The following is an 11,718-nucleotide window of genomic DNA, read 5'->3' on the forward strand; positions in this document are numbered from 1 at the left end:
TTTAAATATTTTAAATATTTTAGGTAGGTCGTTTATATATATAATGAAAAGTACGCATCCAATCACACTCCCCTGAGGGATGGAATCCGTTACTACTATAGATAAATAATGTCGGCTACATATTTGCAACGAATTCAATCGATCGACCAAATGCCGCGATGTATGTAATGCATTCATTATTGGTGCCATGCTTAGAAGCCTTAAAGATTCTACGTAACAAAAAGTTTGAATTGAAACTAATTTCACAGGATAAAGTGTACAACGAGATCCGAGAGCGCCTGGGCCCGGACGATGAATTCATAACGGACGAGCACATCAATTCACTCCTGTACCTGGATATGGTTTACAAGGAAGTTCTGCGCTGCATGTCCATTGCGGCCATGATCCAGAGGACAGTCGAAGAAGAAATCACTATAAATTCTGGTATTTTCATTGCAATATTTTCACATCTTATTTTAAAGAAGATTGTTGAGCCATTTATGATTCTAGCTAGATTGTATATTCTATAGCGCAAGGGTGTTGAACAACTATTTTAGCTAAGACCCTAAATAGCATAACGATCGCGGAGCTCGACTATTTCGGTGGGAGGGGCGACCCTTTTGAGTTGAGGTTTTTTCAACTTAAGTTCAATTTCTATCACTTTTCAATTGACGTTTTTAAGATGAAATTATACTAAATATACGTACGTACGTACCGCCTGTTGTTTACCTCTGCTTGTATTTCTGTTTTCTTTTGTATTGTCTTCTTTTATTGAGGTGTGCAATAATAGTAGACATTTATGCCCTTGTTGTACACTCTGCTTTTCACTTCGATTGCGAGGAAAATAATTATATTTTTCACGGCAATTTACACCACGAAATTGTCGTAAAGCGAAAGAACATAATACATAACCAATTTCCGCTAACTAACTTTTTAATTTTTTTTTTAATTTTCAACATGTGATCAGAGTTTCAGGTTTTCTGCCAAGTCAAACATTTCGGAGCATTTTTGAACGATAATCGACTCCTATTTTATGTGATTTACTAAATTTAATGACAGAAAATACGGATTTCTAATAAATTGTAGCAAAAATAAAATAATATAACAAGTTTTGTCATCTACACAATTTTATTGCTCAGTAAAATTGTGCAATATGTTTTAACTGTTTGGCTGTTGAGACCGATTACCTTAGTCTTAGAAGAAAATTTTACTTTTATGCTCTAGAGCATAAAATGCGATTTTATGTCGTCTACGCACGACATAAAGGTGCACTTTTTGAGCATGAGAAGTGAAAAGAGTATTTTCACCTCAGCAGCTCGAACAAGGGTACTTTGCTTCGTAAAAACAGTGAGCAAAATGCGATTTTGCTCACTGAGTGAGACAAAATGACATTCAAGTGACCTTTATAGTCAAATGTCATTTCAACATGCGGGGTCTAATATAAGATCGAAATACTTGGGTTCTATTATCTCTGTCGCTTTCACACTGTTAGCAAAAAGAAACAGACAAAAAAAGTTAAAACGACATTCAACGCTATATTGACGGTTCATAGTAGACCCCCGAAAAACTTCAGACCGCATCGTTCCAAACCACGTACGAATATGAATTCTTAATAATAAATTAATAAAAATAAAGTTGTAGATTTGATAAAAACGAATAAAATACTATATTTTAGGTATTTTATTGTACAGTTAAAATAATTAACTCAAAAAATATACAGATTATCATGCAAAATTAATTATATTACTTTTAAGAATTTCTACCATAGTTGACAAATAGTACGAGTACGTATCCGCAATTCGGACCGTATCATACAATTTTTTTTACAAAAAAGAGTTGTCGTTTGAAGTGTCAGTTGGTGGTTACTTCCATATTATTTTACTGAAATTTATTATTAAGTTTTGTTTTTGTGGTCGATTGCGGTAATTAAACTTAATTGTTTATATATCTTAAGAAAACATAAGTGCAGTGATGAAGAAGGATTACATTTTTCAAGTTGCCTAATAGGTATGTTCTCACTGCTGAGATGAAAAATTTTGTGTACTACACGAGATCAAAGTTATTTACATCTCGTGCGCTTTTGAGTCCCTTACTACGCTCAAGATTCTAAATTAGATTCACTCGCTACGCTCGTGAATCTACTATAGAATCTTTCGCTTGCACGGGACTCAAAATAAGCACTCGAAGAAATATCAAACTTTGATCTCTTGTTGTACAAATAACTATTGTATTGTATTGTATTGTACCTACAGCAATCTACTCAAGCTTTTACTGCCGAGAGTTTGCTAATAACGACCATAACATAGCAACAACATCATTGATATGAGCTGCGTCAATGACCTGTAGTTATAAGATACAAAACGGTAAAATAATTATATTTGAGACAATTTTTTTTAAACAAAATATTTAGTTTGTTTCAGAATTTATGTTTTTAAATGTCTTTACAGTACATTTTATGTTGCTACTTTCCCGTGCTACTACTTAACTAGTAGTGCGTCAATAAGCACCTTCCGTGCCAATGTCGAAAATTTAAACAGCCACATGTACTGTAAAACGTTGTATGATACACGTGTGAATAGGTAATTCACAACTCGTTGCGAATTTCCTACTATCCGTATCGTAAATAATTATTTTAAACGGGTCATATCAATAGTTTTTGCAAACTGTCTGTTATAAATTAAATGCTAAAATATTTAAAGTTAAATGATTATGTTAAGGGAAAAATCACTCTGCCGGTTGGGACCTCTTTGGCGATTCCTATTCACATTCTCCATCGGAATCCGAAATACTGGCCGGACCCCGACAAAGTTGACCCGGGAAGGTTCCTGCCCGAGAACGCAGAGCTGCGGGACCCTAACGCCTTCGTGCCTTACAGCCTGGGCCCAATGGACTGTCTAGGTAATAAGGCTCAAACAAAATAATACCGATCGCTCTCTCCAGAAGAAATGGAATGGCAGGATTACCCTAAAATTTTCTACTTGACGATATAGATTGCCAGTGGAAAACCTATAAAGTGTCCAGAGCGCCGCGGATTTTGCTCTCTTGACCCTGACGCCGACTACCATACCATGCCGAAAACAAATGTATGGGGTTCAGCGTTAGCGTCGAGGGCGCATTCTGTTTGCTTTAACCAATGTAGGTAAATAGAGTTCCGGTTAAACCGGTTATACAAGTAGCTGAAAATTGATGAGCTGAGACTTTTTGGTAGTCGCAATATCTATTGTCAAGTAGCAGTACTGATAATTTTGCTACTCGATGCTAGATGTCGACTACGAAAATAATAGTCGTTTTGGTACCAAAACTGATGTATGGAGTGAGCACTCTATGTATTTTTTTCTCTATGCCACAGTGCTCCGACGGCCTTTGACGTGTACCGAGCTACTAACAATGCGATGATAACGATAATTATATGCAGCTCGGGTGTACGCGAACCCCCCGTCGACCTCTCGTCGAACGACTGTATAGACTGTGCCGTTGTACAATTCGCCCATAAACAAAGGCAATATAGGTAATTTGATCATAAATATCATGTGTTGGTACAGGTCGCGTGTACGCCATACAGATGGTGAAAACGCTGGTGGTGCGCACGCTGCGGCACGTGCGGCTCGAGGCCGATGGCCGCCTCGAGGACCTGGCGCTCGACGTCGCCATCTCCGTCTCCTTCTCCGACGGGTACCGACTCAGGGTCTATCAGAGGAGGCCGAAGAACAACAGAGACCAAAATTTTGCATAAATCTGGAGTTATCAATAAATTTACTATAAATAATTTAAATTAATCAAGGCCTTTTTATCCTCTAAAGAGGCCCAGGTCGCCGGACGGTATTAGCCTTAATACCAAATTTATTAAAGTATAATTATTTTTACAAATTCATTTAAACAAAAATATTTTTTTCTTATTGTAAGTAATTTAGAATGCATTAAATGTATTGCCAAAAATTTTCACCACACCCTTATAATCATAATCATAATCTTTATTGCTTGTGAGAAATGGGTTACATTGCCAGTAATTACTATTGTAACAATATTTCACGGACTCACCAAGACTCTACCTTTACAGGTGTACAAACAAATATTTCCTATGTTACCTACATAGCAAATGATGTCAAGTATTAATACAATCATAAATCACAATCTTAAAGTCTTATTAACAACTCGTGCAATAACAAAACGAAATAAAATAAAATACAAATAAAGTCAAAGTCATACACAATCTAATCCCATTAAATCATTATTTAAAAATTCATTAATACTATAAAAACATCTCTGTATTAGCCAAGCATGGACTTGTGATTTAAATATATTCAAATTATTATTCTTAAAATTGTCAGGTAATTTATTATAAATACGAATACACATAATATACGAGTTTCTTGAGGAAAGTGCCAAATTAACAGAAGTTTTATGTAAAGTAAACTTATATTGTGTCCTTGTCGCGCGTGGACCCATTGTTTGGAACTCCACAAACAAGTATTTATACTTGTGTACAAAAACACACACTTCGAAAATGTACATGCTAGGAAAAGTGAGTATGTTATTTTCTATAAAATGAGTACGACATGAGCCCATATAGTGTATGTCAAATATGGCTCTTATACAACGCTTCTGTGTTATAAATATTGCGTCTTTTTCAATACAGTTTCCCCAAACTACAAGTCCATATCGTAAGAGAGAATTTACGTAGCCATTATAAGCAAGTAGCGCTGCTTGGGTCGAAACAGTTTGGCTAATTCGTCTAAGTGCAAAAATAAAACTATTTAGTTTGGATCGTACATTAGCAGCATGTTCCGTCCAATTACAGTGACTGTCAATCATTATGCCTAAAAACTTTGTATTTTGCACTTCTTTTACAGGCTCATTATCTAAAGTTATATGCAGTTTCTGTGCGTTGCCTCTTGCTGTACTGAACTGAATATAATATATATATTAAAAATGATGTTAATGGCATCTTAAAGAAAATTGCACAACATTTTAAATGTATACTTATAAAAAGTGAAGATGTTTCCGGGATTCACCAATGAAAATAAAACATCTATTATGATGATTTGAATTCTTAAAATGAATACGAGCATTCTTAAGACCAAACAAAGCACATATAACCTTTGTTTGATATTCAATAACATAATTAAATCTTATATCTTTTTGTAAAACCAATTTAAAAAAAACCGGCCAAGTGTGAGTCAGACTCACGCTTGACTGCAATTTTCTAATAGGTTTTCCTGTCATCTATAGGTATGTACTTTTATGCCATAGTAAGGAAGAAGACGGCGGCATCTGTGGTGATGTGGATGAGGGGGAGCTGAAATAGCATCCTGAGAATGATAGCAGAGAGGTGGGACTCGGATATTCTCCGCCGATATACCGACCTTCATGTCTTACGACCTAGAAAATAAGTATTTTTATGTTTTAAGTTTACTAATGAAGTTTCATAAGTGTCATGTAACTAACAATCTATGGATCTCAGGAATCTGAAAATAAATAATCTTTATTTTTATTTTATTTATTAATTTTTATTAATTTATTATAGGTAAGGTAATTGAGTAATTTAATTTTTTCAATATTTTTGTCCTAGTAGTTTCGGAGATAAAGGGGGGGGGGGGGGTGGTAATTTTTTGGATATTTTCTTAAATAACTTCAACTTCAACCTATATATTTTAAAATTATAAATAAAATATAATTTGAAATTCTCAAGATGAGCTCTTTCATTTGATATAACACAATATAGTTTTAAAAACAGTTTTTAAAATTTCTCATTTACTCCCCAAAAGTGGCCCCCTTGATTAAAATTAATTTGTTTACGTTACATGCCCATTTTTGGGTCACTAATTTACATATGTGTACCAAATTTCAACTTAATTGGTCCAGTATTTCCGAGAAAATAGGCTGTGACAGACGGACAGACAGACAGACAGACAGACAGACGCACGAGTGATCCTATAAGGGTTCCGTTTTTTCCTTTTGAGGTACGGAACCCTAATAAGAAGTCCACTTTGGACGATACAAAACGTAATGGAAGATCAAAATCTAACCAGAATGTAACAACGTCGTTTGATTTAAAAAAAGTAGTTTCTACATTCTCTTATAAAATAAAAGTGCTACTTTAGACAAAACAAACTTTCACCAGATACCATAATTTAATGTAAGTACTATTAAACCATAAAATTAATATAAACACAAAAAATAAATAAATGTCGCAATAATAAAGCATGTGGATTGTTGCTAACAATTGAAAAAAACCTACTTTTCTTAAATAATAACAATCACTTAAACCAAAATTCCCGTAATATTTTACTAAATTACAAAACCGCGAGAGGGCTTGGGCTATAGTCCCCACGCTAGCCCAATGCGGATTGGGGACTTCACATACACCTTTGAATTTCTTCACAGATGTATGCAGGTTTCCTCACGATGTTTTCCTTTACCGAAAAGCTAGTAAAATAGTAGTAAAATTTAAATAAGTTTAATAAATAACAGTAAAACCATAGTCTAATAAAACATGGTCTTCCATTCCCAGAGTGACACGGGCCTACGTCACAACAACATGGCCGCTATATATAGCGCTACCGCATATTATCATATAGCGCTGTCGCATGATGACGTAGGCCCGTGTCAGTTAGGTGACCTAGAAAAGACGGGAATGGAGTACCAGGCGGAGTATATTATTATACCATGAGTAAAACCAGGCTTTGGTTGTTATTAGAGCTTATAAAAATTAATTAAGTAGTCAATTGTCTCACATATTTCAATAAACATGAAATTATTTTTCCTGTAATCTTCCTGTAATTATCAAAATTTTTACCCCCTTATTCATAAAACTTTACGGGCCTGATTTAATAAAATTATGTTTTATCCCTTTCTTACAAATACATAAGTCAAAATGACAGACAGAAAGACAAACGATTATTAGCTAATCGAGGTTTGTAGCGCGTTTATGAATGAGGGGGTAAGTGTCCCTTATTTTCTTTTGAGTAGTATACAGGGCGTCCCAAGACTTTGCCACATGGAGGGGAAGTACTTTAAATACTGTAGGATAGGATAGGAAATTTTACTGAAAGTAGACTTCATTTTTATTTTTAAGAGAATACGAACTGCATTCAAAGAATATTAAATAATCTCCTTTGTGAACTGGGAATCGAACCCGCTAAATATGGTAAAATATGGCCACTTTATTTTTGTATGGCAACTCTTAAACTATGCGAGATGGGTGGGGGGTGCCCGACCAAATGTCACAGCGGGCTCAGAGACGAGGCGATTGGCATTTATATTTTTCAAAATGGCTGACTTTTTTTCCATTACCATATTTAGCGGGTTCGATTCCCGGTTCAGACAGGCGATTATTGAAAATTCTATGAATGCAGTTCCTTTTGTTTTAAAAATAAAAATGAAGCCTTCATTCAGTAAAATGTCATATTTACAGTATTTAAATTTTAAAGTACGTACTTCCCCTCCATGTGGCAATGTCGTGGGACGTCCTGTATAATGGGCACCTATTTTTAATTTTGTAGTGTAATAAAAATCTGTTGTAGTACAATATCAAATAGGTATTGAGTACTACAGTCACTGTGAACAGCATAACTTTCTCTCTACAGGGAATACACGAGCGCGTTTAAAAGCAGACAATAAAATTTGACTTTATGTTCGTGCACGCCAGCTTAATCTCTGAACACCATCTTCTTCTGTATTACAGTTAACGCGAACACATATTTAATTCCTCGGATGCACTTGAACAGGGTAGCCATTGACGGAGACAACCGATATTGCCATCACGAGCCGCATGTCCTCGTACGACTCTGGAGAAGTCAGCCGGAATTTTTGAAGTACCTTGATGCATATAGTCTTCACAAGTTTGATAGCGAAGTACCTCCCTGTAATCAAAATGTGAACATTAGGTATGTCATGGCTGCGAGAAAAATGGACTAAAGATCCACCAAATCCTATATGTTTACGAATTTAAGTAGATTTCCTTACTGTATATTATTATCTGACGTTCTATATGAAGAAGTAAAATTTAAAATTCCAACTAAATTCCGTTAAAAAATCACTTGCATTCATCATTCATCATTATTTATTCATGAACAATATTAATTGTGTATGAAATATAAAAATACACAAAATATATTCAAATTACTTAACAACATAAATTACATGTTAAAAATAAACAGAATTAATATTTACAAGAGCATTAATATATTACAAAATGTAACAATAATAAATTCTACGTAATAATTAAAAAAAAACTAAAATACAATAAATATTTAAAAAAAACCCAATTTATACCTACCAATATGTACCTACGTCAAAAATTCTTCTACCGTATAGTAACACTTCTCTACCAAAAAAGCATTCAATTTATTTTTAAACAAGATTGTATTGAAAATAAGCTCAGCAGGTAACTTATTAAATAACAAGACAGATTGGTAACTAACTAGCACAGTGCTTGGCCACTTTGACTTTTGTGATGCCTTGTAGTGGCAAGGCTTTCCGCCTTGTCGCAAGGCGTTTAACTCTTTGTTCCAGCGTTTCAATATCGTCCATGTGCTTGATCAAGTCTGTAAGCACCACTTAAATATACAGACAGGAGACAGGCAGAATTTTAAACTTGATAAAGTATGGTCTGCAAGATGTTTGTTGAGGAATTTTAGCCATAATTCTAATTGCTCTTTTTTGCGCAACAAATGCAGCCTGGACATTATAATACTTATAACTATTACCCCAGAATTTTATACTATAGCGTATCATGGATTCCACTAAGGCGTAGTAGACCATTCTTAGTTGTGCCAGCTCTAACTCGTCCCGAAGACTCCTAAGAGCAAAGCACGCGGAACTTACAGAGCCTACGACTGCAGTTACTACTGTCAATACAAACTCCAAGAAATTTAGCTGACTCCACTTGCTCAACGGTGTCGCCTCTAATTTTAAGCTGGAGCGAGTCTTTCGTTCTAACTGTTTGAAAAAAAGAACGTTAGTTTTACTACAGTTCAACTCAAGGCCATTTATTTCAAACCATTCAACAAATGTTTCTAGTGCATAATTAACTCTTTAATTTAGCTGTGAAACGTTATCCCCGAAAATAACCGCGTTTGTGTCGTCAGCAAAAAGGACTAATTTAGTGTTTTGTACTTTATTATGTACAAAAGATATCAAGTCATTGGTAAATATGATGAAAAATATGGGTCCCAAAATGGAACCTTGTGGGACTCCTCCTCTCTCTCTCTCTCTCTCTCTCTCTCTCTCTCTCTCTCTTAGCAACACTAGATTTGTTGAATTTTATATGATCATTTTCCATCCATCGTATCTGAACAAACTGTTTCCAATTTAATAAATACGAACGAAGCAGGGCAGTGCTTTTCCTATGATACCGTAGTGCTCTAGTATTCCTAGCAATATGTCGTGGTTAACCATATCAAATGCAGAACTCAGGTCGAGAAAAACTCCTGCTACTTTTTTCTTATTGATCATTGATCACTTTTTTACCACTGCTTGTTAATCTCTATTAAAATTCATCAAGCAAGTTGTTCAAATTCATCTTAAAAGATTCGAATGAAGTTAATTATAAAACCATTGCACAAAATAAACTTCTTAATAGAGCAGCAATCATAATAGGTACTTAAAATACACGCAGTGCAGGTAAGAGCGTGTAACAGAAAATAGTAGATTGTTAACCAAGGGATGAAAGCACGATGAAATGATACCTTTCACCCGAGTTAAACACTCTACTTTTCATTTCGAATAGGTACGAGGAAAGTAAAATGCATGTGTTTTTTTTTAAAACATGACTAAGTATAAATTTTTATAGTACCTATTTTTTGAGGGTACTTTCAATTAACAATTTAGGCTAAAGTATAGTTATTTATGGAATGGGGAGTCAAATATCAGAATGGAAATTGTATAACAAATCTATTTATACCCAAATTTCAATTGCTTATCGTAAAAAAAATCGTACTTGGAACCTAAAATGCTCTAGTGCAGAAACGTATCATTTTCTGCACACCTTTTAGAACAACAATGCCCTCTTTCAGAGCATGAGAAATGAAAAAATCTTACCTATGCAATCCATTGGTCCAAGGCTGAAAGGCATATAGCAATTCGGATGGCGTAGCCTGGAGTTTTCAGGTCTAAATCTTTCCGGTTCGAAGGCGTTCGGGTTAGTCCAATGCCGCTTATCACGATGCAGGTGGTATATTGGCACCACGAGCGAGCTCCCAGCGGGCAGTGTCGCTTTGCCTGCAACACAAAGAATTTCTAATATTATTCTCTCAGATCCATGGGCACAATAAAATTAATCCTAAAGCTTCGCTAGCATTCTACTGAGGCAAATAAAGGGTAACAGAACACCAATAGAACGACGTTTGTGTTTACGTATTTCCCTTTAATAAAATCAGTCAAGTTTTTCCCTCGTGGGTTATTTTGAACTGGTTTGATTAATTTAATATATTTTCACGCATGTTCGTCACCTAAGTAAATGTTATAAATTATAAAAACCCCTCTGGGTTTTTAAACATAGATATAAGAGATTCAGGTCAGAGATACCCAAAGCCTCTTGTTGTACAAGAGAATTCCGTACATACTTATTTCAATGTCTTCAGCTATGGTTCTTTGGAGCATCACTCCGATAGGGAAGAGCCGAATGACTTCCTTGAACACCATGTCTAGATACGGCATCAATTTCAGGTCGTTCTCGGTGACATCTCGGACATTATCTTCGAAAACCTCCTTTATTTCGGCGTAGACTTTTTCCTGATTATAAAAAACAATGTTTTATTAACAGGTAAGTACATTCGCATACCATTTTTTTGTACGTTATAATTTATCTAAAACGTGGACTGAACATAAACATCAGACCGTTAACTACGAGTATCCGTCTGAAATGTGCTTCTTACATTTTGGTAATAGTTAATTTTATGTGAAGTAAGATAATATTTGATTTCCGTTTGTCTCCAAATATAAGTAGTATGTGTCATTTGCTAGCGAATGCGTAAATACGTTACAGAATTGGTGAAACAGCGGAAAGCTGTTGTATCACCTAAACTGAATGATTCTTTATTTTGAAGATTATTATTTATTATTTAATGTATTGTAGTCTGTACGTAGGTAGCTAATAGCTTTGGGCCTTAGTTACCACTACTTGCCTGATAATAAATGATATTCCATTTTGAATTTTGATTAGACTATCAGTGCGTCTCGCTCATTCTGATGACATCACTATGCTTGAGATGCACTAGTCGTTAGCGTCAACCACAAGCGTACACGGTTGTGGGAAACTCATAATATTTACTCACTTACTCCGTTGGCTCAGCGACACAAAATGAGACTTGGCCTCTGACACAAGACAGCACCACTTTTCTCGGTCCTGTGCGACCTCTCGCCAATTGTAACTCATAATGGTAAGGGATTACCTATATAATGTAAGCGTTGCCTACCTGGCATTCGGGATGAAATGCCATCATTAGCAAAGCGTATGATGTTATCTTAGCAGTCGCCTCTTGACTCTGTGAACATGTTGAGAAGCTGAGTAAAATATTATATTTTGTAACTAAGCTAATATACACACACAGATACACGCACATCATAAATATGTCAGTAAACTTTATTTTTGTTATATGTTTAAGTTATGTGTTGCCAGGTCATCCCACAAAGATGACATCATCGTCGTGGCACTTCTTTGTGAAATCATAATGCGAAGTCTGTTTAGTATCTATGTGCTGACAAGTAATAGATATGTGTATATACGTACTGCTGAAA

General features: G+C 35.2%; 1 protein-coding gene and 1 long non-coding RNA gene across 2 annotated transcripts; one reads left to right on the forward strand and one right to left on the reverse strand.

The window, feature by feature from the left end:
* The first annotated feature begins 2,697 nt into the window (after positions 1-2,697).
* Positions 2,698-5,495, forward strand: LOC134800286 (uncharacterized). Its single transcript, XR_010145519.1, has 2 exons — positions 2,698-2,877; positions 3,522-5,495. It is a non-coding gene; the product is annotated as an uncharacterized LOC134800286 (long non-coding RNA).
* A 2,147-nt stretch (positions 5,496-7,642) lies between these two features.
* On the reverse strand, positions 7,643-11,463 carry LOC134800259 (cytochrome P450 4C1-like). Its single transcript, XM_063772768.1, has 4 exons — positions 11,397-11,463; positions 10,545-10,713; positions 10,021-10,200; positions 7,643-7,841 (listed from the first exon to the last, which is right to left on the reverse strand). The coding sequence occupies exons 1-4, from the start codon at positions 11,421-11,423 to the stop codon at positions 7,681-7,683; spliced, it is 537 nt and encodes a 178-aa protein (XP_063628838.1). The 5' UTR covers positions 11,424-11,463; the 3' UTR covers positions 7,643-7,680.
* Between the last annotated feature and the right edge of the window lie 255 nt (positions 11,464-11,718).

The sequence above is a fragment of the Cydia splendana genome, chromosome 19 (assembly GCF_910591565.1).
Source record: "Cydia splendana chromosome 19, ilCydSple1.2, whole genome shotgun sequence".
Taxonomy (NCBI): Eukaryota; Metazoa; Arthropoda; class Insecta; order Lepidoptera; family Tortricidae; genus Cydia; species Cydia splendana.